The 24460-nt window shown below is 44.5% G+C and overlaps 2 protein-coding genes across 7 annotated transcripts in view; both read left to right on the forward strand.

Moving 5' to 3' along the window:
* Positions 1–623: 623 nt before the first annotated feature.
* On the forward strand, positions 624–8740 carry lonrf2 (LON peptidase N-terminal domain and ring finger 2). The gene is made up of 12 exons (XM_058081876.1): positions 624–3078; positions 4447–4565; positions 4714–4836; positions 4944–5099; positions 5212–5440; positions 5556–5649; positions 5731–5845; positions 5928–6049; positions 6590–6776; positions 6855–6989; positions 7074–7223; positions 7530–8740. The coding sequence occupies exons 1-12, from the start codon at positions 2364–2366 to the stop codon at positions 7686–7688; spliced, it is 2304 nt and encodes a 767-aa protein (XP_057937859.1). The 5' UTR covers positions 624–2363; the 3' UTR covers positions 7689–8740.
* A 959-nt stretch (positions 8741–9699) lies between these two features.
* LOC131135660 (mitogen-activated protein kinase kinase kinase kinase 4-like) overlaps positions 9700–24460 on the forward strand; it is a 50122-nt gene continuing 35361 nt past the window's right edge. For 2 of the 6 annotated variants that reach the window (XM_058081834.1, XM_058081832.1), the window contains exons 1-2: positions 9700–9970; positions 10189–10254. In XM_058081834.1, coding sequence (XP_057937817.1) covers positions 9914–9970; positions 10189–10254 — 123 coding nt within the window. In that variant the 5' untranslated portion in view covers positions 9700–9913. The remainder of the gene's footprint in view (positions 9971–10188; positions 10255–24460) is intronic. The other 4 variants (XM_058081833.1, XM_058081835.1, XM_058081836.1 and 1 more) reach the window with 2 other exon arrangements.

A 24460-nucleotide genomic window follows, 5' to 3' on the forward strand; every position in this document is an offset into this window, starting at 1 on the left:
CATTCTGCTCTCAAATAACAACAGCAGCATGGGAAGTAAATAATGTATAAAATCACAATTTAATAATTGTAAATCTGGGGTGTCCAAAATGCTGTTAGCGGATTATTTTTTTATTGGCCTATGGCACATTCTAAAAATAAACTTCAGTAAATTTACAAGTCAAAATATTGAGAAATGTACAAATCTAACAAGAAAAAGTTGAAATTTTACAAGAATGGCATAATTATGAGGAAAATGCTGTAATTTTAGTAGCATAAAGTGGAAATATTGACAATTTTTTAAAGTTGTAATATGAAAAACAACAAAGTTGTAATTTTTTTTGGTTATGCAAAAAGTTAAAATATGTTACAAAATATTATGGGAATAAATAATGTTGAAATAGCTTGGGAAAAAACAGCAGAAGTGGAAAAAATAACTAATTTTACTAGAATAAAGTCTAAATATTAAGACAAAAGTTTATTCTAACAAGGGAAAAAAGTTGCAATTTTTTTTTAGAATAAACTGGGGGAAAATAAGGGTTGAACTATTAAAAAAATATGCATTTTTTTCAAAGTCAATATGAGTAACAAACAAAACTTTGTGGAAAATTAGTTATATTCTGGGGAAAAAAAAGTGAAAATATGTGAATAAAGTCATCCTACAAAAATAAATTTACAAAGTATTCGGGAAAATATTTGGAATTTTTTTTTTAATGTGGAAAAAGACTACATTTAGCATATCTTATACCAAATAGCAAAGTAGCCCTTGGTGGAAACGGTTTGGACACGAATGATAAGGAAAAGGCAAACACATAGAACTACAATATATAACAACATATCACCACAATCCCTAGACAGGCTTGTGCAACTATACATGCAACAGTTTATCTGATTGATTGATTGGGTACACTGCAGAGTTAGTTTTATGGCTGATTTTAGAGTCATAAATAATGCTGGTGTTCATGCAGTGTTAAAATTTGTACTTTTATTGTTCATATAACATTTTTGTTACACAAGAACACAATAAGGCCTCTGCAGGCGTAGAAGCATGATGCTGAGTTTTTTCCCCCCCTGACATAAATATGAGAAGGTGACCTTTTTGGATCCCGGGGCCCTTGCCTGCAGGTTCTACAGTGTATATCACTTGGAGCTGAGTGGATCTACAGCGATCACTTGTGTCCAAAATGGGTCACAAACAAAGTCTTTTGAGCAAACAGACATCCACAGCAGCTCCTCCTCGCAAGTGTGAGTTATATGCAACATGCTCCAGAAAGTAGCATTTTGTAATGCTGCTTATGTAAAGCATTACATAAAACAATGAAGCAAGCCATGCAACCAAGCCTATTTGTGTGTGAATTTAATGATTGTCTTTAGCTACAATGATATCTCAGTGGTGTGCCAGTTGTGTGGTGTAAAAAAATCATGCGTGTAAAAAGGTAAGAGTTGTGTGTTTGTTGTGTTTGCAGTGTCAGGCTGCCATTCACTGTAAGAGGTTATACAACAACACTATTGCGTTATATAAGTAGGCCGAGCGACTGACCAATGGGAGCGCTCCTCGACTGTCACGTGACGGCCCTTGGCAGTCTTTGGGCGAAGTGGACACGAAAGACAGCACGACGCGCTAGCTTCCTGTGCTAGCTACGGAATTAACAGCAGAGCGACAACTTGGCTGTTTTGGATGGTCGGTCGGTCTTTTTCTAACATGAATAACGAAATTCATATAGGATTGGGAAATGATCTGGACTTGACTGGGAGTCGATTCGTGTGCGGAGGGCCATAAAGCGGCGAGCTAGGCGTTAGCTCGATGCTAGCTTGACGGTAGTTCGACATTAGCTCCGGGTTAGCTAACTGGCTAGCGTCTTACATAAACCATTTCGCTCCGTTGCTAACATTAATAGACGTGAACTTTACTGCGCTAATTATAAATTATATGTGGCCTTTTTATTAGTTTAATGGATAACTTGAGTTAGCGCTGCGATGGACACTATTAAGCTTCTTATTTGTTAAACCCGGAGGATTTCACTTCCCAGCTGCACTGGCTGTGTATTAATGCAAAGTGAGCTCTAGATAAATACAATATAGTTTCTTTAAAACATTTTTTTTCTGTCCTAAAATTGTGCTTAAAGGGTAGAACAGCACGGAAATTGAAGCGATACGGAGAAAAGTTGAGTGGGAGGAGGAGGAGGTGGAGCGACCGCAACCAGCTATATTACAAAATAGCTGTCCGGTGATTCAAAATGAATCCGAATCTGCTCCCAATGGGCAGTAGTGGACCACATTCCGGTGTTTGTTTTGGCCGCAGGGAACTTTACTTTAGAGTATGATTATCATCTTTTATAGACCCTTTTTGAATTTATTAGCGGATTAGAAACTTTAAGGAGGGCCATGGAGGTCAGGTCGCAGCCAAGTGAGCACCTCGTCCACCCTCTCTCCAACCCGGTAGCCCCCGGGATCTGCCCGGAGATGCTTGAGGTAGCCGAGGAGGCCGCCCGGGCTGGGGACTTCAGCCTGGCGGCCGAGATCTACAGCTCGCAGCTGTCCGACCTCCAGCAGCCGGACAGGGGCTTATGCCTGAGGAAGGCGGACTCTCTGGTGCGCGCCGGGAGGATCTCGGAGGCGTTGGACTCTTACTGTGCGGCGGCCAGTCTGGGCAAGTTGCGCCCGGAGGAGCTGCCGCTGCTGGTGGAGAGCACCGCCCGGGGCCTCCGCGAGAAGGAGCTGGGCTTACGAAGCAGCGGCAGAGACAATGGGGAGGACTGCGACGGGGAGTGCACCGAGGACGAGGCTCTGGACTTGTTCTCCTGCGGCCTGTGTAGATGTCTTCTCCACGAGCCCTCCACCGTGGAGTGCGGGCACACGTTCTGCAAACGCTGCCTGGAGAGCGACTCTGTCACGGACTGTGTGCACTGCAAACAGGCCCTGGTGAGGAAAGAGGGGCTGCCCAATGGACGGAGACTCAACGTGGTCCTCAGCGGCCTGCTGGACAAGCTCTTCGCCACGGAGAGCAGGGCCCGGAAGCTGTGGCTCGAAGGGGAGGTTTTGTGGCACAACCAGAACCTGACCGAGGCCCTGCAGAAGTACGACGAGGCCGTGGATTTGGGTAAGACATCCACTGTCTTGGTGTGCAAAAATACATCACTTGAGAATAATTTTTGTCCGATATTGTGTTGCTTTTCGAACAAATGACCTACTTTTCTCTGCGGTACTTCCCGGTGTCTCCGGTAGGTGGTGCTATTGCACATGTGCCGGCTCCACAGAGGTCAGCTGTTATGTGACTGCATGACTCACTGTCCTTGATTACCTAACGAACACACATAGCTACACTTTCCTCTCAGAGACTTACATTTATCTCATATTACTGAGAACTAAAGAAGAGCAGAGGAACCCTCATTTTATAGAACATAAAAAAATTGGAACCCATTGGACTCAAACGCTTAACCCATGTTCAGTTCACTGAGTCTCGGGTAATTCAGGTCATAGTTATGGGCATGATATGTAACTGCCAGCGCTCCAGTGCATTAGTCAGACGCCCGCTCGCTAAAAGCACTCGGGACACACCTTAGTTGCCAAACAGAATGTTCTTTTCTCGTATGTTGCCTCCTAACCAGCATTTATTTACACATTTTGAATGAGATCCTGCAAATGAGCACCGTGTCAACCTATTTATACTGCAGGATCAATAGTGATTCATGCATTCTGTCCACAAAAGGTGTTCGTTTGCAGCTCCCACGCCAGTAGGCACCGTTTCCCCAGCATATGTGCGTCTGGTCTGAAGCCTGCCATGCGGCACGAGAGCGTTGAGGCAGTGCTGCGTCTGCCACATTGTGTTTGACGACATTGCGCGTGTCGTGTTTGCTATGACCATATGTTGGCGTTGTTCATTCAAGGAAGTGCAGAGCCAACATTCTGTTGGGCTCAGCTTGACAACACCCATTTTATGATCGCAATAGAAAGATTATAAGGAAGAGAAGTATGATTTTCTTTTTTTTTCCACACACTACTCAAGTATTGAGTTTTTATCAACACATACAGTGGAACCTCTAAAGTCCTATGCCCCTGAAATTTCTGAATTTCCTCATTATGTCCAGGAAAAACTGCCTTTAGGGTCATCACGCATAACGTCACACTGGATGAGCAATTTTGGGAGCATCAACTTTTTTTTTTTGCGCAATGAAGTAAAATGACATCATCCGAAGTCTGAAGCCGCTTTGTTGAAGCGTGTTCACGTCGTCACATTTGGTGCTCAATGACTCGGGGTTTGCCTAAAATGTGATCCATCACCCTCGTGGCTGTAACAGAAAAGCCTCTCGTCACATTCAATCATGTGACCCAACATGGGCGTTTGTGTAAGCAAACACCGTGAGCACGTGACTCTGCGCTCCTTGTCACGTTACATCGCTGGCCTACTTTGGTTGCCCCGTTCGTCCTGACCTGACTGTACCTTGTCTCTCTCTGTGTGTGTCTGCAGCGCCCTCTTCAGGCAGACTGCTGTGCCAGCGGGCTGAGCTGCACCAGGAGATGGAGAGCTCCAGTCAGGCTCTGCAGGACGCCAGCACCCTCTGCATGATAAAGCCTCTCTGGCCAAAGGTGAGAGGAATTTTGACTTCCTGTGTCAGGTAGACACAATAATTATGACCAAGTTGTGGCAGTGGCAGTAACACATACTTTTGTTGTCTAGCTTTGACTTGTGAGACTTGGGTAAAGTTTGCAGTGATTAATTTTGTGCCTCCTTCAGGCTCACTACCTCAAGGCCACAACGCTGAGCCAAGTGGGTCGCAATGACGAGGCCTTGCAGGAGTACTTGTTGTGTGTGGCTCTCAAGCCGAACTGGACCAAAGTCAAATTGGAAGCTCAGAAGGTAAGAGTTGGCTCCATCTGTCCGTCCTATGGCGGCTGTCTCCCGGCAGCGCCAGCGTCCTCTGCTGGCTGTACGCTCACACCGCTGCTGTGGGTTTGACTGCGCAGGTCCTCAGCGAGCTCTTCTCCTCCGTGTTTGAGAAACAAGACTTGCCGACGCCATTGCACCCTCTGCAAGGCGGCATAGCCTCACGCCTCATCAAGCCACCCGCACTGCTGAGGTCGCTCAGGCCCGTCACACAGAAGCCTGCTTCATCCTCACAGGTCAGCCACCTCAACTGCTTACCCTAAATCACTCACTTTTGTCAACGTAAACACCTTAAAACAAGCTATTGTGATAAAGTCGATCTTTTTAAATCAATATATCTTTGTCCAGGACTCTGATTTGTGCATGACAAAAAGCGCCTCGGCAGACGAGTCGTCTTCTAGGCTCTCTGCTGCCTCTCCTTGGAAATCTGACTCCTGTGTGGTTGGAGAGACCAGCAGCAAAAGCCTGGCTGCTGCACTGGCCACAGTACCAGCACCCCCTACTGGTGTGAAGAGGAAGCAAAGTGATGACGCATCTCTGGCAGCCTTCTACCCACCCTCTAAACTGCTCAAACCTGGTAGGAAATGTTTAAATGTTGCGTTTGTAGAAGTTAAAAAAAAAAGTGAGCATTGGTATAAGAGAATGTTGCACGGCTGGGAGAAGTCACAAATGTATGTTTGACTGTCCTGCAGGCGAGTCCAGCAACACAACGACAGCAGCAGGAAGTAGGAGTGTTCCAATGGAGCTATTGGACAGTGGTGACATGGAGTGTTCTCTCTGCATGAGGTGATTGGCTGGCGGGTCAACACGACAATTAATGCTAAATACAGACGTATTTCCTTGACATCCGTCGTCATGGTCCTCCAGGTTGTTTTACGAACCAGTGGCCACGCCCTGCGGACACACCTTCTGCCTGAAGTGTTTGGAACGTTGCCTCGACCACAACCCCAACTGCCCTCTCTGCAAGGAGAACCTATCAGAGGTGAGCGTTTTACCAAGTATGTCATGCCAGCCGACTGCTTGCTAACTTGGTGCTCATGACATCGTGTCTTTGTCCACGTTAGTATTTGGCCACCAGAGGCTACAACAAGACGCTGCTGATGGAGGAAGTGCTGCAGCGCTACCTCAGCAGCGAGCTGGCAGAAAGGAAGAAAATCCACGAAGAGGAGATGAAGGAGCTCTCCAAGTCAGTTTCATACATGTGCCGACACACATACGCACGCACTTTATTTAAACTTATTTAAATATTACACATTTACAATGTAACTCTTCACTGTAAGATCATTATTTCCTCAGTATTAATTTTAATTACACCGAAAAAATATTAGATAACAACATAATGGAGCACACAGACATTATAAATAGGAGAAAATTCAGTCTATAATCAAATCAGAATTAAAATACATAAATTCTTTATGGCATTTTTAAACTAAGACAAACATAAAAACATTTGTTGTTAATAAACAAAATATTTGTATACACATATTACATTAAAAAATCTTAACCTTTTGTGAATCTAGGAAAAATTAATTTATTAACTATTTTAATGTTTAACAATTAATTTTACATGTTTTTTTTTTTTTTTTTACAAATCAAATAAAATGTTAGGTTTGATTAAAATAGTCTTTATGGTTCCGTCACATTTGTCACAAAACACAAAATTGTTGAAATAGCTGCAGAAGACTAGTGAATATACTATTCAACTTGTTACACTTGTCTCTTTCAGCCTGAACCAGGAAGTGCCCATCTTCGTCTGCACCATGGCCTTCCCCACAGTCCCGTGTCCGCTGCACGTGTTCGAGCCTCGCTACCGCCTCATGATCCGCCGCTCCATGGAGACGGGCACCAAGCAGTTTGGCATGTGCATAGCGGACGAGCTCAAAGGCTTCGCCGACTACGGCTGCATGCTGCAGGTGAGCGTTCCATCCTGCTTCGGCGCCATTCATCACCTCGCTGTCACAAACCCAACGAGCGCCTGCTTGTTTTTGCAGGTGCAAGATGTTAAATTCTTCCCTGACGGCCGCTCGGTGGTGGAGACGGTCGGGGTGTCTCGCTTCAAAGTCTTAAGTCACGGCCAAAGAGACGGCTACCATACTGCCAAAATAGAATACCTGGAGGACAAAAAGGTGAAGAAAGAAGTCTGCATCTGTAACCGTCACACACACGCACACACACTGCCACCCCCCCTAATCAAGACTGTCTGTCGTCAGGTGGAAGGGGAAGAGCTTGCTGAGCTGCTGAAACTTCATGACGCCGTGTACGAGCAGGCCAACAACTGGTTCACGTCGCTCAAAGACAACATGAAGAGTCAGATCCTCAGCCACTTCGGACACCTTCCCAGCAAAGACCCAGACCCTCAGGTAATCCGTTTCAGTCCTTACAACTCAAAGAGTTGTAGTCTGGCTTCATTAAATTCATGCATTCATCCACTGTATACACAAAAGATGCATCAGGTGTAACACCAAGTAATGATTATAAAATATGACCAACATGGCAGTTCCAGCAAGCTATCAAAGTGGCTTCACCACCCCGGGAACCTCATTCCATTCACTTTTGACTTTTTAGCAGAGCAGTTGCGCCCTCTGCTGGTTGCAGCCATGTAGTAAACCGAGGCTCTACAACCATAACAAAAGACATTATGTTACTAACCGGTCGTCTTTGTGCAGGCAAGTCCCAGCGGGCCGGCCTGGTGCTGGTGGCTGCTGGCCGTCCTTCCGCTGGAGAACCGGGCCCAACTCACCATCCTATCCATGACCACCCTGAAGAGCCGCCTCATCGCCATCCGCAAGGTCCTCATCTTTGTCACGCGCAAGAAACCGCGATGAGGCACCAACTGGACACCGCCAGGCGTTTGTGCACATCCATGCAGTCACTTTTTTTTTTTTTTGTTTGTATTGAACTGCTGCTTCCTGTGTTCGTCTCTTCATTTGACTCTGCTTTTGCTCTCTCTGCCTGGTCACATGACTAACGGCAGCAGCGTCGTACTCTACTGTACAGATTCACACACCTTTACAAACGGGAAGCAAAAAAAACGAATGTACCGTCAGGCTGCCCGTTTTGGCGAGGAGGTCACATCGTCGTCTTGAGGCGACAAATCTTCCTGGCGTCTCTGCTGATAACATGTGCCGCCTCTTCTTGTAGCATATCCTAGCATCCATTATACGCTTTTTTTCTTCTTCTTGTTGTTATGCCGCCAAACTCTTAAGATTTTCACAGCGCACTTTTATCTGCTGTCCTTTTCCTTAGGAACTGGAGTGATGTTTTGATTGGACAGTGACCAATCACCCTTGGTGTTGACTAACATGACGCAACTTTGGTTTGATGCTTGAATGTGACCTCAGTTTTGGAGCTTGGTTGTGTATATTCATGTAACATGGAGGCCTTGTTTATGTTCACTTTCTAAGTACATTTACAAATACACCCGGAGGCCCGACGCTTCCTTCATTGTAGACTTCCTGAATGTGTTCCCACTGTCGAAGCATCTGTAGCAGCTTCTTGTGGACAATAAAAGAACCGCTCTTAGCGCCAATTGGTTAGATGAGAATGCTGATAATAATGCTAATTTAAAGGCCCCCGTCTGTGAGTGCATTGCAATCGGTGCAGAATGTTCTGATGAGAAACCCACTTAAATATCCTTGAATGGGACTTAAACTGGCCTAAAATAGTCTCCAGGGTCTAGTCAGACCTGGAACTTTCCCCAGAATTCGGACCATGGGTTGCTAAGGTGTGTGATGTAAATGTACCATAAGCTCACTAATTCTGACCTTCCAAATGTTGGTGACCTCCGTTCACGACATGCTGTATTTACCATGGAATATTTGTAAAGGGAAATCTTGTATCTATTTTTTATTGCCAATAGAAACAACCAAATCATGTCGTCCTTGCTGTTTTTTTCCAGAGTTTTCCCGGGAAAGAAAAACAAGCAGGAAACCTGTTTTTTTTCTCAGCCTTGTGGAAGTTTTCTTAATCCTGGTTATTGGTTAACTACCTATGACGTCACGCTCCATAAATCGCACACAGCGAAAAGAGCACCTGCGTCATGTGGCCACAGGGGGGCAGTGTCGTTGAGGTAAAGCAAACCCTCTGGCAAGGGTGGGGAGATCCTGCAAATTTTGACATCAATCCCATAGTAAGGATACTTTTTTTGTATTTTAAATATTTTTAGATTAATTATTTTCTGCCTTTGCCCGTTTTATTTCGATTTTACTCACGGTGAACAAATTAAACTATTATACTTTTTTAATTTAGTTAAAACAAATGAACGATCTATATATTTGGCATACCCTACTGCTACTCCAATTGTGCCCCAATTACCCCAAGTCGTAAAAGCGGGAATAGTGCTTGTATCCAGACCCATGGTTAATTCATTTCAATTCAATTAAATTTGAGCTCAAACTAACAATTTACTATTACTTTCATTCTACGTTTTAGCATATTTCCACAGCATTTCAGTCCAGCTTCAGCTTCCCGGCGCCTGTGTCTCATTTTAAATTAGGATTTTTTTTTCACCTTATCAAAGTGTTTCCGTTTTGGCGTAATGTCTGCTGACATTGCATCATCTAGTTTATGTGTGTGATATTAATAAATTTGATTTTCATTGCTAATTTTTGTAATATTCTTTTGTCAAGGACCAAGTATTTTGTTCATCCAGACCTAACATGTGTTATTTTAGTGTTCCCTTTTGTTTTTTTCGTTTTTTTTAAGCAGTGTACATTCCCTCCCACTGCAATTAAACATAAAGCCAAAGAAGTGTCATTATTTCGGTTAGTTATGTGTGCATGAGAACGTGGGGGAGGCGGGGCCATCGAGAGGATGAAGGCGGGGAGAGAGACGACGTGAGCCGGCCAATCTCAGCCTCGAGCCCGGCCCCATTCAGTCGCTATGTAGCAGCGGAGGAAGGTCTGCACTGGTTTTCTACAGAGGGAAGGGCCGCCGTGATCGAAAAGGATTTGACGTTAGAAGCTTCATTTGTTTATGATGATTCGTTCCCTGTTAGCGTGAAGGAGATTCATATCGCGGTGCTGATTTTTCATCGTTTTTACTTAAAAAAATGGCGAACGACTCCCCGGCGAAGAGCCTGGTGGACATCGACCTGGCATCCCTGAGGGTGAGTGTGAACGTCTCTGTGGCGTGTAATCATATACAATGGCCGAAAAATGTACGAGACGATGGTTGTTGACCAGAGTGGCTACTCCTCTTTGTCTAATCCCCGCCGCTGTGAGAAGCCGAGGCCGGCGGGCGATGCCGGATCTCGCATTGAACATACCCTCGCTCAATTTCCACTGTATTAATGAGGAATAATGGGACGCTTGTTTCTTCACCTAGGACCCTGCTGGCATTTTTGAGCTGGTGGAAGTGGTGGGAAATGGCACATATGGACAAGTTTATAAGGTAAGGGTGTATATATTTTTATATTTATATATATATGCTCAAACATATTAGCATGTCGTCCATCCTATGGATGCACAGCTGGATTCAAGTACCACCATGACATCACTTAGGCCCGCATCTCACATCCATTATTTATTTCATCCTGCCTATTTTGGCTCAAGAAGAAAAAGGGATGCTCCTTTCTTCTCTTCATCCTCCTGACATCTACGCCCCAGTTAGCGATGGTGTGCACACTGCGGGGCCTTCCTTTGCACTGATTTAAGAGATTCCATCCCCTTGACAGGCTCCAGCGCCATTGGATGGGCGGTGTTTGTGCATTTGTGCACTCCGCTGCCCACTGTGGCCTTGTTTCGGTTGCTGGAATGGTTCTCAATGCTGCATCGGTGGGGATAGGCCCTTCCATCACCATCTCACACACACACACACTCTCATATACACTGTGCGTAAAATGGTAGTCCGCATTCCCACCTTCCCTGAATCAATTCAGTGCTCAAATCCCTCATTGGTTTGGCTTTTGTACTTGTTTTGTACTTATATTTGGAGTATTCCGGTCTTGTTTTGTCTCAGCGCTAAGCCCTATGACAACGGTTAGCATGGTTACGGTGGTTGGACCATGACTTTGCTCTGTAGGGAAGCTTTTTGGAGTCCAGGTTTGAACCCTACTCAAGTTATACGAGATCGTTTTGTGTGATGGTAGCATTTTCTTCCCAAGCTGGACCGCTTAAAGCTGTGTTTCCAGGCAGTCTATTTGTAGCTATGATGGGTAATGATGTCATCATCCAAATTGCGTAATTGTCCCAGACGTATTAGCGAAAAGTGCATAAAAACATCAAAAGCAAATAAAAATGTGCTTAGAAGAAAAAAGTAAAAGAGAGAAGCGATACATGCTTTCATGTCAAAGCCGCCAAAGGTCTCTTCATTTTTATGTTTCAACTAATCAAGGGTCGAACAAAGCTAAATTAGCGACAATGTCGCTACATTGGCAACACGGGATCCCTCCTGCTACGTCTTCTTATTCTCTGGCCATATGTATTTGTATCCATTACCATTTTATAGACTCCTAAGCAAATAAAAGATGTAACTTTACTCATTATTGATACTCAAACTGTTGGCAACTGGAGTGCAGTTGTTGACAGTCCTGCGGCGTACCGAGGTTTCCGTCAGGAGCACCGCAAGAAGGCGGGGAATCCCGGGCTGCAAATGGAACCCAGATCCACCGCGACATTTTGAGTTTAGATCCTCAGGATTGGATGAATCACAACCGTTTTTCTTCCTCTGCCCTCCTCGCACTCAGCTGACCCAGAAACGTGTTTTCATATGGCGCCGCACACGTGCGCTCGCTCCAAAACACTTAGTCATCGGCCGGGCCGGAGTGCGACGGGATGGGATAAGGGCACGTTGCGGCCGTGTGCTCCGACCGGGATGGAAAAATAAACTTGAAGGAGAAGGAGCCGGTGTTCAACCCATCATCCCGACACCAGCCTGAACACGCAGAGCAAAAGAGGTCTCACTCTGTTTATTTCCGTTAAACTGGAGGGGAAATTCAAATCTGAGCTGAAGAAAGCAGGAAGTGTTGCAACTTTTTATGATGAGACCGCGCTCAGCATGCGGCCTGGGAATCTCCCCCACCCCCCCACCCCGCCCTCCCCCAAGGAACCCGTGTAACCCATTTATGAGTTTTTAACTGATCCCACTCCAACTGTATTTGATGAAATGTTGCTTGCAAGGAAGTAGTCAAACTGAGGAAGTTGTCTGCTCACAGAGGAGAAGTTTAACGACTTTAACGACTACATAATTACACATCATGCATGACATTTTGTTCATGCAGCAGAAGTCACTTTTAAATGATGTGCTAACACTCGGTGTCCAAAATGCGGCACGGGGGCCGTCTGCGGTTCACAGCTTTGTTTTGTTGGCCCGCTGCATGCTTGAAAAATGTAATTTAACAGGAAATTTAAAAAAACAGAAAAAATGGGAAAAATTCAGCAATTTTGCAAGAATATTGTCAAAATATTTAGACAAAAAATTTAATGTAATCTAATGAGAAAAAGACAGAATTTTAGGAGAATAACGTTGTGATATTCATTCATTCATTCATTTTCTACCGCTTATACTCACAAAGGTCGCAAAGGGTGCTGGAGCCTATCCCAGCTGTCTTCGGGCCAGCGGCGGGGTACACTCTGGACTGGTGGCCAGCCAATCACAGGGCACATATAGACAAACAACCATTCACACTCACATTCATACCTATGGACAATTTGGAGTGGCCAATTAACCTAGCATGTTTTTGGAATGTGGGAGGAAACCGGAGTACCCGGAGAAAACCCACACATGCACGGGGAGAACATGCAAACTCCACACAGAGATGGCTGAGGGTGGAATTGAACTCGGGTCTCCTAGCTGTGAGGTCTGCGCGCTAACCACTCGACCGCCGTGCAGCCCCGTTGGGATATTAAGAGGCAAAATAACAGCATTTTAGTAGCATAAAGTTCCGTCCATCCATTTTCTATGCCACTTATCCTCGTTAGGGTTGTGGGGATATGCTGGAGCCTATCCCAGCTGACTTTGTGTACACCCTGGACTGGTCCGTGTGGGTCGGAGGGCACATATAGACAAACAATACTTGGGAAAAAAACACGCATGCAAGTGGAGAACATGCAAACTCCACATGGAGATTCAAACCCAGGTCTTCAAATTGGGCATCATACCCTGCAGTGTGAACGTAAGCTAAAAGTCCTTGTAAACAGACTTCCACTACACTATTGTGGTAGCATAATATTAAAAATGGGTGATAAACATTATAATATATCACCTTTAACTGGCTTTCAAGATGGAGCATTGTAAAAACTACAAAGTGGCGTGACCGCATGGAGTCACGCCAAGCCAGGTTGCGACCTTCCTGCTATTCAAACCTTACTGTGACTACTGGCGACCGCTGTGACCTTTAGTCGCACAAGAGTTCGAGTGCGACCACAGTTGACGACAACAAGAAGTAAGCTTCCAGGACCTTTTCAGTCTGAAGCGTTCTTATCTGCCGTGACCTTTTTTTTTCCAGCATAACATCAACAGGAAGTGGATGAGTGTTGCCGCTGATGCAGGAGAAGTGGCTTTGTGTTTCATGCTGTGGTATGGACACATATTAGCGTAGCCTTTAGCCTAAAGGGTCATCGCCCTCGCAGGTTAAAGAGACCATTGAGGATAATACTAATAAAAGTCTAGCAGAGCAGGTCTGTCATTCGTTCTTTCCTGTGATGCTAAATCCTAGAAGGCAATTTGTAGGGGTGCCCCATATGAGGCTGAAGATGATGTGGGGGTTCTCACTGTTTTTGAGGAAGACACTTTGCCAAATGAGCTGCAAACATTCCATGAAGAGGGCAAAAAAAAAAAAAAACTCAGCCAGAATCTGTACAACGCCCGGGGCTTGTTCTTATCGCCGGAAACCACCCGAGGGCTAAAGCCACCTGTAATTTCATCATGGATATGTCGGTGCCATCTTGCCGTGTTTGTTTCATAGAACAACAGTATGAACGGAGGGAGCCTGTTTTACAGTCTCTTTGACTCAGTGGGTGGAGGCGGGGCCGCTAGCATACACACAAGAGTGTAACGTATTGGAAATTAGATTAGCAGATTGCAATTAGTCAAATATTTTTTTCCTTGTAGTTTCTTAACAATAAAGTTAGAATCTCATTCTTGTAGACTCCAACTTTTGTATCGTTTTGTATATTTTGTACCGTTATTAGAGTGAGACTAATTAGACTAATTAGAGACTAAATCGGTCACATCGGTCACGTATGCTCCAAATACGCCACGAGCCAAACCCCCAGTCCAGATGCGGTTATCTGCCGGTAACCCGAGTCAATGAGCGCTCTGGCTTTTGTACGTTTAGCAAATAACAGGAAGTCGTATTTCTACTGCTGTGCTCTTCCAAAAAAAGACCCCCCCCCCCCCCCCCCCCCCGCTGCATCAAAGTTGTGTGTGGGATCAAACCGTTATTGAGGATGAAGCTATCTGACATCATCTCATCCATGTTGGCGTCATGCGATTGTCTTTTTTTTCAAGCTTTACTTGTTCTGTGACACAAAAGCCGAAATGTAGCGCACCCACGTTAGCGTTTAGGCTGTTTAAAACGATCTAAAACGGTATAATTCCGTCAGGAATGTCGTGACAACGAGGTGTCAAGGACTGAGCCGTCTTCTTTCCTGTGCGCTGCCTTCAGAAGTCGTAAACTTGTATGCTTTCCCACCGATATGCCGCAAAATTGTGTCCGTAAACGGGAGACTTGGCATTTATTTTACACAGACCCAATCAATGAATGATTTTGTTGTGTTTGTGTAATTTGTGTAACGGCGGGCGGCACGGTGGTCTAGCGGTTAGCGCGCAGACCTCACAGCTAGGAGACCAGGGTTCAATTCCACCCTCGGGCATCTCTGTGTGGAGTTTGCATGTTCTCCCCGTGCATGCGTGGGTTTTCTCCGGGTACTCCGGTTTCCTCCCACATTCCAAAAACATGCTCCAAATTGTCCATAGGTATGAATGTGAGTGTGAATGGTTGTTTGTCTATATGTGCCCTGTGATTGGCTGGCGACCAGTCTAGGGTGTACCCCGCCTCTCGCCCGAAGACAACTGGGACCCTCGTGAGGAAAAGCGGTAGAAAATGAATGAATGAATGTTGTGTAACGGCACACTTAAACATCGTATTCCCACTGCATAAGTGCGTTCACATCAGGAAAAAAAAAAGATGCCGAGACGTGTCCTCGACTCAGGGAATCAGATCCCGTCTGAGCTGCAAGTGGGACTGATGACAAGTGGACTAACCGGCACAATCCAACCCCCTCCCCCCATCCCCAACCCCTCCACGGCTTATTACAGCCCCCCCATCCCCTGCCTCATGCAGCGTTTAGGCTGCATGAGGCTCCTTAATGACGGTTGTCGGTCTGTCTGAGCTTGGGTGGTTTACACTGGAGGACATGTCCAAGTGTGTGTGTATGGGGGGGGGGGGTGTTACAGTACGGGTGGCCATCTGGAGCAGAGAAAAGCAAGCTGCCACTGGGTCAGCGGGCTGTTTGTCCTGCAGACGTACTCAGAAGAAGTCCTGCAGAGAAGATTGAGAGATATAAAATGTGTCCTTCTGGTTCATACGCAAGCTGAAATCATTTTCATGTTATTTACATTTAGCAGCGACAAAGCAGGGTGTTTCTGGGCATGCCCAAACACCCGACAGTAAAGTCAGTTCATGTGATTGCTTCTTCTGCTGGCCGCCGAGCCTTGTGGGTGGTGTCCGTTGTCAGTGGGTAGAACCAGGGCAGTGGAGCTAACAACATGCTACATGCTAATAACATGTAATAACATGTGTAAACAGTGTTTGTGATGCAGCTTGATTTGCAGCTTGATTTGTGATTTTTGTCTTTTTTAATACCAAGACTGGATGTGTTTTGGTTCAAGTGGGTCACATCTGGTGTCATGGATGAACATTGTGATGCCACTGGACGCATTTTGTAAATAAACAATGTTTATATATAAAATATGACAATATGCAATGTAAGTTACAGTAGAACATATTAAGTGTAGTATTATGTGCCATCGGGAGCAGTAATGACACAAAACACAGAGTCAGCCATGGCATGTACGGCATGACATAGTGAAAATAAGGTCTCCTCCCATCCTGTGTGGAAGTGGTACATGATTGTTTTGTGTTTAGTTTAGAAAAAATAAAGTTGAGGCGAACTGGTCAGCTGACAAGGTCGCTGTGGCGATGTGAGTGGGCCCGGGTGTTTCTTTGGTATCTTTGTCTAGAGTTTGGAGAGTTGAATCTAGAGTTCGAGGTGTCTGAAGCAGTGGGGTGATCGACGCCATGTTTGTTTACAATACTTGTTTACATCGTGTCACATGTTGGAGAGAATCAATACAATCAGCACAGTACAGTAGTTTTGCCTCATTGGAGTGTTTTAAATTTTTTTTAATTATTATTATTTTTCATGTAATCAGTGTGATGTCATAATTCCTCATATCGGCTCAATAATCAGTGAAATTATAAACCGGCCTTAGTCAGCAGATTTACTGTCACTTATTGTGTGACTGAGTGATTCTTCCTGAGTAGTGATATTAGTTTTAGTATTGAAGTATTAAAAGAAGACACCTTAGTTGCGCTTTACAGGCATTGCATATGTATTTAGTTACTGTACAATCCAACAGCGCACACCGAGATCATCCCACGTGGAAATATGAGACATCCGAGATGCTGTCATGATGCTTTATAATAGACTTCTTGCACATGACCGCTGACAATAATCCACATATTGTTCAAATATTCATCAATAAACAAACTTGTCGAGAGCTTTTCTAACCTACACACACACACACATGCACCTTCTGGCTGCCATAGCAACAAACAGTCCCGTACGGAGCGCTGTAACCGCTTTCTCCCTGCTTGCAGTCTGCAGGCTCAGCCAACTCGCGTCCTCATTATTATTAGCTTTTGTTTTCATCCGCTTTAGGAAAAAAAAAAAAAAAGAAAGTGTGACCCAGGCTTGCCGGTCATGTGACCAGCCATCCTGCCGCCTGATTGGCCTGCGGCGATGAGTCTGGAGCAGCTGACCAGAACGCAGGCTTCCCATTGGAGCAGCGCTTCTTAGAGCACTTCCTCCTGTAGCCGGGCAGACTGGTGCACACTCCCCAGGAGGAGGGCTGGAAACAGTCAAGACAGGACGGCTTCACGTGGGAGTCGTTCACGCGTCTCTCCTCTCGCGAGGATTTCAGATGTCGAGGCTGCGATGTTGTCGTGACTCCCGACTGTTTCCAGGCAGAATGAGTCAATCATGCACAACTCCAGAACCATTTGTGTTATTATTAATTATTAGCATCATCAACATTTCAGGCTTTTCTATTTACATTGGGCCTTTCTTGCTTTATTTATTCTATTTTTGCAGTTTTTTTAATGTACATTTTATATCGGCAACAAAAATAATGAAAAAATAACAAAGGGGCTACAAATTGCTACAATTTGCTACAAATTGCTGGCCTCATTGCATTACATATTTTTTGCAGAAATAAAGTATTTTCAGGCATAAAAAAGGATAAATGAACTAAAATACATATATAAGGCGCACTCACATGCATGTTGTGTATGTAGTTCACTAGTCACTAGGTGTCACTAATGTTACTTTAATTAGACAATAGCCACCGCAGGAAGTGCTCTTACATGAACTAAATGAACTAAAATACAAATACAAGGTAGATGAAGCATTCTAATTGTGAATGTAGCATTCGGCATTAACCACAAGGTGGCGTTTATTACAAGTTTAAATGATATTGATAAGAACAGAATAATCACAACACAACAAACAAGCTAAAACTCAACAACTTACAGTTCGGAAAATCCCATCAGTGAAGTTGACAGTTTTGCCTCACATACACCTCATTCCCAAAGAAAAGTGCCAATCCAAATGAACATATATGTGGAATATTCCTTTCCCCAATCCGATTGAGGTATCTTGTACCTGCTCAAACGGAAAGTTGTCAGGGTGCGTTCTTCTTCCTCGTGTTTTTCTTCTTCTGTTTATTGGCGGTTGGCAAGCGCCATTAGCGCGATCTGTGGAACAGAATCTAAACCCTTCTATACGCCATTCACAAGTCCACTTTTATTCAAAAAGAAAATATATATCTATATAAAACATGTCCCAAGTTTCATTATAAAATATTAGCAAGATTGAATTTGATCTTTTCCTGTTTAAGTTATTTGTTTAAGTTATTACGTAACACGCAGCTCCAGACGTTCTTCATTTTAAAAAATGGAGGCCAGCAATCAGGACTGGACTGCTGCGGAAAGTTTGTTTTTGATCCAAACTAAATTCCAAGACTGGACAAAGGAAAAACTGGCAATACGGAGTTATTCAAACAAGTGAAAGAAAAACTCAGGGAAGTCGGTATCATGTGATGTTGATGTTTACGTTTTACTGGGCATGCCCCATTGACTATTCTGGTTGATTATAGCGCCGCATGGAGACAAGAAATTGGAATATTCCTTTCCATGGATACCATTGTTTTTGGAAAAATTCCATTCGGAAAGAGAAAAACTCCTCATGAAAACGCGGCTAATGCTGCTAAAAGTTCAGAGCGCCGTCATCGGCGAACAGGAATTCTTGCAGCTTGTCAGCATGGGCTTTGGTCTTGGCCTGTAGACGACGCGGGTTGAAGAGCTTGCCATCTGTTCCGTATCTAATGTTGATCCCTCGGTCTGTGTCCTGGAAGGCATCACTCAGCATCACTGAGAACTTGATGCTGAACAGTGTCCCGAGATCGGTTGACTTGGTTTTCCTCCACTGGTGCATATTTTCATGTAGATTCTTGTGTTTTCATGTGATATGAAGATTGATTTCTATCTCTGGTTTCTCCTTGGCACCATTGCTAGCCACTAAGTAGCGTTATTTTAGCATCCAGCCGCACATCAGTCCCACTGAGCAGTTTTAGTGATGGGTGTCTTTCACCGACGTTGAAGTCACAGCCGGAGGAAGTTGTGCAACCTGTGGTCATGTGACGTCATAGCGATTTGTTAAAGGACGCGGGGTGATGCTGAGGGTGAGGTGTCATCTTTGTGAGGGTTTAGAAGGTCTCCGAGCCACTTGGAAACACCTGATCCGTGACTAACTGGTCTTTCAACCTGACTGACACTGCCGAGAACCTCCGGGACATGTCTGGACTTGTCTGCACCTGCTTCAGTGTTTACTCCGTGAAATTCCCAAAGGCATTTTCTTTTACTTTTTGCAACTTTGCGGTTCCAACACCGTTCCTTCGCTCCGCTGCTGCTTTCCAAACATTGCTTAATTAATAAAGGTTGCCTGTTATTAGTGAAAACATATTAAAAGACATGTCATAAGTATTATTATGGTCATGAGGTATCATTACTGTTACATTACTGACACAGCATGAAGTCAGCCATGGCATGTCCTACAGTACATAGAGTACATTATGGTTAAACACTGCTACGCTCACTATTAACTTTACTCCTCTTGGACGTGTGGAAGTGGTAATATGAAATGACATGGGGGCGGCATGGTTCAGGTGGTACAGTGGTTGTCTTCCAACCGGAAGGTTGCGGGTTCAATTCTCCGTGATCATGATCAATCCTTCCATGATCTTGGTCGAGATACTGAGATACCCCCAGTTGCTGATGCTGTGTTATGATTAGGTAAATATGCTAACAGTGTGAAAGACCAATCATATGAGAGCTATTTGCTTATTCAAAAACCAAATAAAATCTGAGCAAATGTTTCTGCATGATGTGTAATAAATAATTTTTGTAAGCCAGCCTGAGGCCTTGGAAGTCTCCTACTTATCATGAAGTGTTGAAGGTGTGATTGCCGGAATGTCAATCAACAGGCTGCTTGAACTCAACGTGGGCTAATGACTTCCAGCTAAATGCTTGTACATATGCCAGCAGTATGCTAGCACGCCGTTCTCCGCTTTCTTAGCTGTGGCGTGCACTGTCACAAAACATCACGTGCACGACTCAGCAGCTTGTGTGCTTCTTCTCCCTGCTGTGGCCTTTAGCCCCGCCCCCTTCGTCACTCGCTGTAGGCTAACTCTGTCTATTTTTAGCGTGCGGCGGCACAGCTGAATTGTGGGTCAGTATGTTTCAGGAGGGGAGGGGCGGATTCTGGTTGGTGCCGCGCAATGCAAAAGCCGTCGACGCCTGGGGAGGGGTTGGGTTGGGAGGTGGGGGTTTAGGGTGGTGTTGAATTTGCCTCTTTAGCTAACACAGGATGTGTTTGTTTCATTTATATGGAATGATTCATACCGCCGTTTAATGTTTTGATGCGGAAAAAGGAGGTAGGAAGTCCTCGAGAACCTCGAGTCTTTTGTAGTCCCTGAAGAATTTTGTAGTCCCTGAAACAGGCCTTTTTTTGTATACAGGTATTATTTATGTTATATAATGGGACTATAATAATATGAACACATAATGGTGCGAGTGGACCAATCGCAGCAGTAGATTACGGGCATAATGACGTCATTTATTATGATAACGTGACGATAAACGCGGCGACGTCGCTCAAAATGAGCCAATGAAATAGTCGAGAGAACCATGGCCTGCTTCAAAGTAAGAAAAGATGGATGCTGACGCTGCTGCTGATGCATTTGGTTGTCAACAAAACTTTTGTATTTGTTCTTTCACGCTTGGAAACTAAGCTAGCCCCCACCACCATTTGCAACACCCTATAAACGTATTGAGTCCCAGTGCCTGAGTAGTAGCGATGTTATGCTAACGGGGCGTGAGCCAACGTTTTTGTTGACGTTTCGGCTTTGACTGAATTATTCCTCAGTGCAAGTAATCCCTGGGTGTTTCGCGTGGCTGCGCCATGTTTTGCCTGGGAGAATTTTCTCTGAATTGTTTACATTGTGGTTTGGCATGCATGCAGTTTTTTTTTTTTAATCCCGGAAAAATAAGAGTAGGCCTGTATATGGATGATGTGGCCGTGTTTTGGAATGCCGCTGGTGTTGATTTACTGACCCTGGAGACGTGAAAATGGCTTTTTTGCAAATACTTGTGATTGGCGCATCCCTAAATATGTTATTTTTTTAACAGTCCAAGCAAAACTAAATAAATTTTGGGTTATAAATTATATTGGAATAAGAAAGTTGAAATAAATGGGGGGAAAAATAACCAAGTTGATACTAATAATGGCCGTTTTCACCTACAAATCCGAGATGCAGTTTTTCCTCGAAATATATATAACTTCTAAGCAAATCTACATGTGTTGCTTTACAAAAAAACAAAGTCTACATTCCCAATACACGTAGGGGACCTGGGAATACCGCACACAAGTGGGCGTCGGTGCTGTTACGTGTATTTAGCGTCACCCAAAAGAGATAAAAGAGAAGAAGAGAAGATCTTTCACCCAAGCGGGGGTCCTGTGTTATCCAACCCTGCTTCTCAAATTCCCCCCCCAAACCACCACACTGCTGCTCCACTGCTTAATTAAGAGCGCCTCACCCTTCCCTTGCTGTGAAAAGACAGCCGCTGCCTTTCATTGCAGCTGAACGTGAAAGGCAAAGCTCGCCATTATTGACCCTATATTTACCAGAAGGACTCCCCCCTCCGTATTACCCTCGCAGGCCGTTTGAAGGGCTGATGAAAGTGCTCGTCGAGAACGTTCCGGCGGTCTAGATGTGGCCCCGCCCTGCTTTTTTGAATACGCAGGATGTATTTAGAGCAGTCAATGTCAGGATGGTCCTGGACCACTGACTTCCTGTGTGTCGCTGCATCTGTATGCCAGCTGCTTCCTGGTTATGAGGACATCCATGACAGGCCAGTTATACGTACCCTCTTAAAGAAACCTTTGTTATTGGACGACCTGTCTAAATCCACCATATAGTCCAAAAGACATGCTGTGGCGACTCCGAAATCAGGAAAAGCCAAAAGAAACCAACAAACGTCAAGTTCCTTAGTCGTAAAAACTATTTAGTCAACCTAACCTTTTTTGGTAAAGACTATTTACAGTCGTTAGCGAATCTAACATGTTTTTTTTTTAAAAAACTGGAGGTGTCAGTGAACCCAACCTACATGTTATCTGTAAATACGATTTAGTCATCAGTGAACCTAACCTTTTTCCGTAAAAGTTTACAAAAACTAGAGTTGTGAGTGACCCCAACGAACCCAACCTGACCTATGTGGTTCTCGTAAAAACTATCCAGTCTTTGCAAACTTGGTCAAAAGTAGAGCCATCAATGAACCTAACTTGGTTTTTCCATATAAACAATTAATCCGTCAATGACTTAAGCTACATGTTTTATGTAAAAACTGGAGTTGGCAGTCAAGCTAACCTACATCCATCCATCCATTTTCTATGCCGCTTATCCTCACTATTTGCTGGAGCCTATCCCAGCTGACTTTGGGCGAGAGATGGAGTACACCATGGACTGGTCGCCAGCCAATCACACCTAACCTACGTGTTTTTTTGTAAAAGTTTGTGAAAGCTAGCTAAAACAATTCAGGCTTTGCGAACCTAATGTCTGTTTTTTTGGTAAAAACTAGAGACATCATTGAACCCAGAGTTTTTGTACAACTTAGCCATCATACGTATTTTTGGTAAAAAATATTGAACTTAGGAAAAACAATTATGTCGTCAATTGACCGTTTTCCCGAAAAAACTACTTAGTTTACTTAGTTGTCCGTGAGCCTACTTGTTTTTGTAAACATTGACAGCTAGCACTCGATGAAACTAACGTAGCTAACTAGCGCCCTTACCTCAGCAAAACACCAAAGTAGTAGAAAGAAAGAAGGCTAAATCCAAACAAAGTTGAGTCTTATAGTTGAGTTAGTTGAATGTCGGCCATAAATATCCACCAGCTTTGTGGTCAAGCTGCGTGTTGTTGCTGCAGTAACGCTTTCCTTTCATTCCGGGCAACGTTTGGCGCTGAATAGCAAGGACACACACAAAAAGGCTGTCCACCACTTTTTGCTTGGACTGGGAATTGATGTGGCTGACGTCATGACAACGGAACCATGATGACATCATTAGCGACGTGTTGTATCCATGCCAGATTATTTTCTACTGGATTTATTGATCAGGTGTCGGTGCTCAACTAGCGCTTGTTCTCTTATTTGGTGATATTTTATTATTATTCATTCACGGTACATAAATTTCCGCATCATAATTGTAAATAGAGCCCACCCGGTGTGCACATAGCAGACGGGTGGGCGCTATGCCACGACGAGGCCTGCATGGTGACGTGGGCGGGGCCGTTTCGCATCAGCGGCCACCAAAAAGTAGGCCGCCGGCCTCTTTTGAGGCGGCACGGACACACTTGACCACGCGGCCGCACCGCGCCAATCTCCACCGCCCACACGTGGCGTCCAAAGGAGCCGCATCTGACACGCCGGGTGCACACACACGGGTCACGCTTCATGTGACCTGTTAGCTTTGTTGTTATAACCTGCTGCCATGTTGCATCCAAATCCCACTCGGGTATGCTATCAGGTTCAAAGCCGGGCTTTTATTTGCTTTAAAGTGACTTTAATTGCAATTTGTAAGCATTTTACCCAGGCTGGCTGTGTGCTTTCATTTAAAACTCATTTTTCTTGTTGAATTAAAACACAATTAATTTGAATGTATTGATAAAAAATATTGAAATTGCATGAGCAGCAAGGTGCTAGGAAACAAGATGCTGGAGCCTATCCCAGGATACCTATGTACATTCATACCTATGGACAATGGTGTCAGACATGTTTTTTTAAAGAGTAGTAACACAGACTACAAGATGCTGGAGCCTATCCCAGGATACCCATGGACATTCATACTTATGGACAATTGTGTCCCACATGGGATTTTTCTTTTAAAAGTAGTAACACCGACCCCAAGATCCTGGAGCCTATCCCAGGACACCTATGTACATTCATAGTTATGGACAATGGTGTCAGACATGTTTTTTTAAAAGAATAGTAACACAGACTACATGATGCTGGATATGCTGGAGCCTATCCCAGGATACCCATGGACATTCATACTTATGGACAATTGTGTCCAACATGGGATTTTTCTTTTAAAGAGTAGTAACACCGACCCCAAGATGCTGGAGCCTATCCCAGGATACCCATGTACATTCATACTTATGGACAATTGTGTCCCACATGGGATTTTTCTTTTAAGGAGTAGTAACAAAGACTACAAGATGCTGGAGCCTACCCCAGGATACCTATGTACATTCATACCTATGGACAATGGTGTCCCACATGGGATTTTTTTTCTACGAGAGTACACTTAGAAGCCCTGATTACATCATCATTCGATGTTGAAGTGTAATATAACGAGTAGCAACGTCGCCCTGGTGCTCACACCTCACAGTGGCTAACGAGCTAATTGAGTTAGCCACATAGCCTGGCACCCTCCACTCTAATTGGCGCTGGACTCTCCACGTTGCCTATAAGCAGCTTCTAGTCTCCCCGGATTAGTCGACCGCGCTTCAGCACCGACGTCCTCGCTCACATCTCATCCGCAGCCTGCGGAGTGTTTTTTTTTTTTTTTTCAAGAATTAGGCCAAGGGGGGGTCGTTAAGGGACGGGGAGGATTTAAAAATCCCCAAACTACACTTAAGATATCAGCTGCTGATGCACACACAACAAACTGGCCCCGCCGTTCTGGTTCTCCCCGTGCATGTGTGGGTTTTCTCCGGGTACTCCGGTTTCCTCCCACATTCCAAAAACATGCTAGGT

This window comes from Doryrhamphus excisus, chromosome 9, assembly GCF_030265055.1.
Source record: "Doryrhamphus excisus isolate RoL2022-K1 chromosome 9, RoL_Dexc_1.0, whole genome shotgun sequence".
In the NCBI taxonomy this organism is placed as follows: Eukaryota; Metazoa; Chordata; class Actinopteri; order Syngnathiformes; family Syngnathidae; genus Doryrhamphus; species Doryrhamphus excisus.

Coding starts and splice junctions, on each gene's coding strand:
- lonrf2 (XM_058081876.1), top strand. CDS start 2,364: ATGGAGGTCAGGTCGCAGCCAAGTGAGCACCTCGTCCACCCTCTCTCC. Junction 3,079..4,446: donor CGACGAGGCCGTGGATTTGG/GTAAGACATCCA, acceptor GTGTGTCTGCAG/CGCCCTCTTCAGGCAGACTG. Junction 5,441..5,555: donor CTCTAAACTGCTCAAACCTG/GTAGGAAATGTT, acceptor ACTGTCCTGCAG/GCGAGTCCAGCAACACAACG.